General features: G+C 36.3%; 1 protein-coding gene across 2 annotated transcripts in view; it reads left to right on the plus strand.

Annotated features, from left to right (window-relative positions):
• ptdss2 (phosphatidylserine synthase 2) overlaps window positions 1-8,352 on the plus strand; it is a 44,018-nt gene that overhangs the window by 8,855 nt on the left and 26,811 nt on the right. For both annotated transcript variants that reach the window (XM_014030976.1, XM_014030973.1), the window contains exon 5: window positions 4,418-4,485. In XM_014030976.1, the coding sequence (XP_013886430.1) occupies window positions 4,418-4,485 (68 nt within the window). The remainder of the gene's footprint in view (window positions 1-4,417; window positions 4,486-8,352) is intronic.

Consider the following 8,352-nt stretch of genomic DNA (forward strand, 5'->3'; position numbering starts at 1 on the left):
GATTAGGAACAAGGAGGACAGGAGGAGGATTTTTCTTTATAGCAGGAAACAGACATTTAATCATAAAACATGATTTATTTRATGTTAATCTGAATCAGTTTAGTGTTGTTTGTAAATATATTTGACAGTTTTGTAGGAATGAACACGTTTGTAATGTTTGTTCAAAATAAACCTGCTTCTTATGACTTCTGTAACATGTTTTGAATAAAATATTATCAGTAAAAACCTCAAATCATGTCCTTTCTAATAAACATTAGAACTAGAAGAACTTTAACTCAGCAGAGTTTCTCCCAGGATTTTTTTAACAGTGGTGGTGACCTCTCATGTGGGAGTTTGACAAAATCTGGTTGTCCTCAAAACATTTTGGTTGTCCAAAAAATATCTCAATAAAAATATAATTTAATAAGTAGGTTATATTGTTCTGTATACAGAGTGTAATATATACAAATGTTGTCAGTCAGCAGGTTACTGACTGCTACTTCCTCATTCTCCTCCTCATCCTCTTCTTTGAAATAGAGATAAAAAAAACCAACATCCAACATCCATAAGCTTTCTGCTTACAGGTCAAACATTTTTATTTAAATAGYAGTAAACTGTGTACTTATTAAAAGTTACAGTTTTGTGTTCTTAGGACTGAAGATTTTCTGAGAAAAGAAGTTTTTAAACATCTTTTCTATAATTTTAGTGTTTTTAACTGAGGAGCTTTGATATTTATTTAAAATAAATTATAGCAGAGGAAGTTCTCTGCACAGAAAAAAAAATTTTTTTACTGTTTTTTTAACCAAACTGACAAGTTTCTCCAGAAAAATGATTGTGTAATTTAAAGGCATTGAAACACCTGGTTAAATTTAGAAGGTATTATGATTAACTACAAACATCTGAAGCTGACTCAGAACTCTGTGATTTTAGAAAAATAAAAGTCAAATGTTGACATGTCTTTGAAAGACCCTCCTCCCCACCACCCCGCGCAGCTGCGGTCAGCGAACCTCCACTCCACCCGTGTGATTAATACTAATTTTTTGCGCAAATTACAAATTTTTGAGGCTCATTATACACGTAAATGTCTGAAGGGATTGACATGTATGAACTTTAACTCCCGGGCTGGTTGGAGCTGCAGGTGGACATGTTCGCTGCCCCTCGCTTTAAAAACAGTCAGCTGATCTGTCACAGTTTTGTTGCGCTTGTGACGTGAACACACAGGGAAATGCTGCGAAGTGCTTTTAGAAATATAATAAATATAAAATACGACGTAATCCTCGGTGGAAAATAGTCCAGGAAACGCGGGAGGTGTTCACCTGCAGCTGAGTGAAGCTGACCCCCCACCCACAGAGAAAGGAAAAAAGGCAGTAATTATTGATAAGGTAACCATGCTGTGGCTTCACCTGTAGCATTTTCTTTTAAAGAAAGAAAAAGTAGCTTACATAGCTGTTGCATCGGTGCTACATGATTAAAAGCAGAGCGCCCCGCCTGTATAATGGTAGGGGAAGCTGATCGTGGGCATGCAGTTTACTGCGCCACTGTCTGCCTTTTTTTTCCTCCCACTGTCTTCCCATGTGTGTTCTACACACACTTTCTTGTTTACCTGTTTCTGCAGGATGTACAGCGGGCTGGGGTGCGTGTGTGTGAGAGAGAGCAGCGTAGCAGTCAGCCCCCTCCTCCTCTCCTCACCCAAGGCTGAGGGAGGTTGAAGGAGAGTCAACAGACGATCATGCTATGCTTGCTAACTGTTCCACCATCTGACTGCTGCAGGGGCGTGTCTTAGAGAGAGGCTTTTATACCAGAACACAGCCGCTGTGACGAAACCGTGGAGAAGACGAGTCATCGTGGGGAGCGTTAATCAATATGCAAATTAGTACCACTGCTCTACCCATATGAGCAGCAAAAAGACGTTTTTAGATCAAATATTACAGATTTGAACAAATACGCTCAAAATCATCAAAATTAGCACAGAAAAAGTACTATATAACATTTAAGACACATTCTAGACAGTTTATCAGCTAAAAAGGTTCATTTTGGGTTAAGTTCCTCTTTAAAATTACTGTTTGACGTGAACATGATATTTTGTTATTTAGCACAAAGTAATATTAAATGCCCTGCCGTGAGGAGGCGAGCAGCTTAGCCTTTCTCCTTCCATAAAGCTGGGTCCTTGTGAACCGGCGACTGCTGTTTGACTGCAGCTTGAGCTGCTTTTCCCTCTCCATAACTGGGTCCTCGTTAAGCACTGGCCGCTGTTCAGCTCCAGCGTGAACCGCGTTTCCACCGGGCCCTCGGGAAGCAGCAACAGACGCGCGTTGGCCTCGATAGATTCATCCAGTTTTCAGACCCTTCTGCCTTTTTTAGTGACATGAACCTGTATAGAAAACAATTATGACTATGTGGTTCTAGGCAAATCATTAGTCATAAATCATTTTCTTAAGTTCAGTTGTAGTTCTAAACATTAGAGTGGTTTTTCACTCACTTTTTGTTTCTCTTACGTTGATATTTTTCTCCTACAGCCTAGATCACAATTACATTGACCAAATATGCAAATTGGATAATGATGTCATCTAGCAATTTTTAGAACAGCAAATATTTGCTTTTTATTTGGCAGCAGTGCATGTCGTCAGTGTAAACATTTTCCTGTTGAGGATGTTTTTCCTTTAGGACAGCCCATAATCTTGAATGCGTGTGGCTTTGTATAGGTTAGTTCATCGAAAGAACATTTGTAAAGGCAGGTGAGAGCTATTCAAAATCTGGACGTTGGTACTGGCCAAAAAACAGTGTTGTTGCATCTCAAGACAGTATATTCAGCAAAGTACCAAGTCTTCTTTTAATTTTTATTTCCTAAGTTAAAAGTTAAAAGATTTTGAAATCTTAATACTTATACCCTGGAACAGTGGTTGCTAACGAATGCTGGTTAAAGTATGTAAATCTTGCTACAAAGCTATTTTAGTGTTGTCAAATTTTGTGATTTTTTTTTTTTAGCCATTTAATTCTACACTTCTTGTTTGTCTCTGTTATGGTAAAATGTGCTATTGGCAATCCTATCTTTAGATTTCCTCAAGACCACCAATTTGGTATTTTACCAACTACATTCCAGTGGGGTCCCCACCCCAGCTTTTGTGGGCCACTCCTCTGAGGCTCTTTTGGATCAGAAATATTTAAGGATCTAAAAGAAACCAGTTACGTAGATTAAGAAATATTCCAAATGTAATATCATGAAGATATTTCTTTGTAATTATTTCACTGAATTGGGTTGTCAAAACAAACAAAAAAAAAAACTAGTTTGAGTTTTTAAATTCTTCCTATCATTCAAACTGTCTTAATGTTGGTTTAACATTATATCAGAGTAAAATCTATTGTAGTTTTGTCAAATTACATGTCACATAATTGAATGCTGCGACTAATTCACCAGGTTGTGTAAATTTGTATAAAATGTATATTTATATACTAATGTCATTTATATGTCAGCTGCATCAAAGGGATGAAACCAATTACTATTTTTTTCCTCTAAATTAATGAATAAAAATAGGAAACTACTGTAGGAAACCTGATTGTTGAAGTCAGAATGTACCAAAAATCTATTTGATCAGGTACTTTCTACAGCATGGTACTTCCTGTTGCTTTGTAGTGCACAGTTGTGGACTCACTGAATTGGTTGCACATAACCCCACCCACCCAAAAAAAATAAAAATAAAAAAATTCTCACAGTAACTCCAAAGGGAAGGAAGGAAGGAACATATGAAAGCGAGGAGGATCAATGCACACATGCAGAACATTGTTGGTTGTTGCTGGGTGGGTCTTTGAGTTACAGTTGTTGTCATCCTGATTTGCTGTCATCAAAGACAAATGAATCAGACTTTCTAACCTGCTGAGCGAGTCAAGTAGGATCTGTTATTATTCACACTGTTTGACTTCAGTTAAACTCCAAAGATTTCTACCCTGGGAATAATAATAACCTATAGGGATTTTCAGATTTACAACCTGTTGGATCACAGTCTGGGCGTGCCACAACAACTAAACCTACAAATTCACACAGTTCAGCAGCAAAACATCTAATAAAAAACAATGTTTATGTGAGATTTTTAACTATGCGGATCTTGTTTTATGAAAACGTGTAAGGCCTTTTTTCTCCAGTTTTTTTTTTCATTTCATGGAAATGTAGATTATTTTTTGTGTCATTTTTGTCCCTAAGTTTATAGTATTAGGGCCAGAGCAAACTATAGGAGAGTAAATGACAAAATCAACTACTTGGGATTGAATGAAAAATGCTGAAAGGGAAAGTGAAAGATTCACAAGTGTAATGTATATTTTCAGACAGAATTAGTACCTCTCATCACTAAATGTAATTTATCAGGCTTTTTTAATGCTTTTGTGTTTTTATTTTCAAATGACTTTACTGACATTCTGCATATTTTATTGTTTTCTCTTTCTCTAGCTTACTGGCGGTTCTGGCTGTGTGTTACTGTCGTCTATGAACTCTTCCTCATTTTCATCCTGTTTCAGGTTTGTAAGCAAAATGACAATCATGTGATATTTGACCCAAAAAACAACGTATTTCCCCCACTGAAACTGCTGATTCTTACGCTGATCTTTGATTTAAATCTTGAGTTGTTTGTTTTTTTATAAATCTACGAACTGAGGCCAGCGACATGTTTAAATCAAACCTCAACTAGAAGCTTCTTTTCTTTTTTACTTATTTTAACAAAAGATTCATTAAGCCGAAGCTACCAGAATTTTACAGTTAGGCCTTTTATTTTGGAGAACTGAACTTGCCAAAATCAAGAATAACTATGAAAATGCATAAGTAACTAATTATGACCCCCGCACACGAAGCTGGGGTCAAATTGTTTTCGTACGTTTTTTTTTTCCCCCCAGTGATTTTTGGTCAACCGTAGCACAAAAATTGCTGCACCAATCAACCTGAAATTTGTCAGGACTGTAGATGAGTCGGACCAACACTGGCCAGCCAACGATTTTACGATAGACCCCATATTTGAGGAGGTGCCTCCTCTCAAAGAGGGGGTGTCTGGACATGCAAAAATGCTTATAACTCAGAAACTGTTCAACATAGGAGCTTCAGATTTCTTTTGTTGTTTAGCTCTGATGAAGGCCTATCCATCAGGCCCACCAATTGTGCCCCCACACCCCCGGACCCCCAATTTATCTGAAAAAGGGGTATCTGTACATAAATCTGCTTTTAAACCATCCTTCTTCACCTACCCAATCCCATGATGCATTGCAGGTGAAAGCTGTCTGAAAAGCAGGAAATAAGGCTGTGAGAATATTCTCAAATTTCTATTTTTCTTGACACAAAACTAACTTTTAGAAAGTTTTTAGGCGAGAATGTAGCCCTGTAGAACTCAAATATATACTTGCTTTTTAAATATTTGGCTTAAATACAATTTTACTCAAACATTTTCTGAGTGTCTCTGCTCTGTTTTGAGCTGACCACTGAAGACAACGCGTGTGCACACACCCATACCCACACAGTCTCGGACACAGAAACAACATTGTGAGGCAGGACAACTACAGATAAGTGATAATTTCCACCTGTGGGCACTAAATTTATTATTGTTATTATTATTGCTTATTACTATTTTTTAACATACTTTGAAAAACCAAAATATGGAATAAATTTGAAACTACAAGCATTTGTAGAGCGCACACCTCTGCCAACCCTGTAACATGCATGTGGTGTGATTAACACTCAAAAATCCGATTTTTCTCTGGACTTGAACACATCACAGACCCTCCGTGTGTCTCATCAGCTGTTCAAAACAAAGCTTTAGAAACACAGCCACAATGGATAAATGTAAACTCCAGCTAAAAAGTGGCTGGAAAACAAAGAAACAGTGGTCTGGCTGCTGCCTGACAACAGTCAGGAGGTGGAGGATTTTTTGTGGTTTGGGGAAAAAAGAACCGAACCGGTGGATGTGTTTAAGGTAAGCTAAATGCGCCAAGAACTGTTCATCTGCTGCAGGGCTTCCTTCCTCCTCCTGAAAGGAAAGTTTGATCTGTTTTCAGATTCTCACATTGTTGAACAGTTTGAGTTGACTTTAAAAAAACAAACTAACCACAAAATGAATCTACAAACTATGGAGCTCTGTAAGGAGTCTGTTGGAATATATATTTACCTGTTCTTACAATACAATTGATTTGCCTCAGGCTTTGATATATGGATGCAAATAGCCTACTCATATATTTAGTGTCATTTAAAGGGTGGGATTTTCCTCAAATTCTTACAGCTTGGCAAGAGTAAAAATAATGATTTTATTCTTATCACCCCAAAAATGTTTAGAGCTCAGGATATCTTTTTTACTGTAGGCTTGAGTTTGTTTGGTTTTGTTTTCACTCAATATTTAGAACAAGTATTATTATTCTACTGCTTTATTTGCAGATCTTTTTTTTCTTAAATGTTATGTATACCATTTCTGTTTATATAGAAAGAAAAATAACTATATAAAAATTATCCACAGGGCCTCTAATGAATTAATTGTGTACTTATTATTAGGAAATCAAATCATTTAAAGAAATATTGAATCAAATTGAAATTGAAATTGAATCAAAATAAAATCAAAATGTGACCCGAGGGGTGTTTTAATTGAATTGTGAGGTTTTTAACAATACCCAGCATGAATTCATCTAAATGGATTGTTTGGAAGGACTTTAGAAAGATAATGAGAGGAAGAGTAAAAGTTGGAGAGACCGTTGTGTTTGAGTGAAACCAGTTTTTTTTTTTAATGGAAGAATATTGTTATTTTCATAAAGCTGACTGTTGGTTTAAACTGCAGCCATACCTCCTTAATACTGCATGTTTGTCTCTGGACTGTAGCTACACCTGGTTAACATCACAGTACACCTACAGTAGACCTACAGTATATTTCAAGCTATTACTAAACATGATGGAGGATCGCATTGCTTTAGCTGGGCTAGGAGTGTTTACTATTATTACAATTTCATTTAAGCTAATTTTTTCCTAAAAGTTAGACCACATTATGTTTGTTACACTGTGGCTAGAAAGGACAAAGTTATATAGCCTACTTTATGCCCACTTTATTTATTGTGCTGTTTCCTTACCTGTGAATAGAAAGTTGATTTGTAGTGTAACTATGATAAGCTGATTTCATGAATAATGAACTGAAACAGCAAAACTCTGACCCATAATGTAACATTCAGGTAAAAAATAAAGATACTGCAGTTTTTAATCTAATTTTCAGGTAAAGTTCAGGTTAAACACTAGCTTTCACAATTTTACCTTGATAATAAACTGGTTTTAGATTGTTTTATTAATCCAATAAATTTAGTAAAATGCTCTTCAAATGATTGGAAAATGCATAATTTTGAGTAGATTTTTAAAAAACCTTCCAGGGGGGCATGCCCTCGGACCCCCCAGGATTGGTTCACTCCACAGCTGTTTGTTAATATTAATGCGTCTCATTGATGTTAGCAGGTTTCATGTAGGCTTCGGACATTCTGTTTTAAATTCAATCTGTAGTTGTTAACTGTTTTAGTTTTAGTCAAAACAATTTCCTTTTGAATGTGAATATATGTAAATAAGCAGCGAGATTTAGAAAATTGCATCGACAAATAGCTTCCCTTGGGTCTTAGCTCTGCTGGGGGCTAGGCACCCCTAAATGTCAGATCCTAGAATCGTCGCTGTGGTTCGAGCAGAAGACGTGCTGCCACGCTTGGCTCTGTGGTCACAGCAGCATTGTTGCACTGGTGCATGCAGGGGTCATTATGTTACCGCTGTGCAGTATCTAGTTTAAATAGTCAACATCAATAAACATTTTGAAAATTTGTAATTTCATTCCATTGTATTGTAAGAAATATTCGTGTTCAAAGGCTGAAGTCAGTAGAAAACCACCAATGTTAAATAATATGATTGTTAGACGAAATAAAACCAAACAAAACCAGAATTCTGGAGTGAGGATTTATTGCCATTCTGATCTGACAGGAAACCACACACTGCCGGCCAACCAGGAAGTTAATCCATTTATACAGAGTCTTCAATGCCTGCGTTCGCCCCCTACTGACCTACGGCTGAATCACAGGCATTCATCCACAATTCTCCCCTACTGTTCTCATAACGGATAAATATGTGTTGTTATAGTTATTTCAGACATGTAACTAATCTATATCAATTAACACATAATAGATTGAACATTATAAAAAGGAAAACCTAAAAATAAAGTGTTGTGCTTTTAACATCAGTACTAAACTCTAATAACTATAAATTTCTTCAGTATGCTTTGCAGTGTGTTTTGACTTTTGCGTTTACCCTTTGTATTTCTCTTTTTTGTTTCTGTAGTTTTTTTAAATCACTTAATTTAAATTTAGTTGATTTAATGTTTGTTTGTTTTTTTACAT

This window comes from Austrofundulus limnaeus, unplaced genomic scaffold (assembly GCF_001266775.1).
Source record: "Austrofundulus limnaeus strain Quisiro unplaced genomic scaffold, Austrofundulus_limnaeus-1.0 Scaffold1152, whole genome shotgun sequence".
In the NCBI taxonomy this organism is placed as follows: Eukaryota; Metazoa; Chordata; class Actinopteri; order Cyprinodontiformes; family Rivulidae; genus Austrofundulus; species Austrofundulus limnaeus.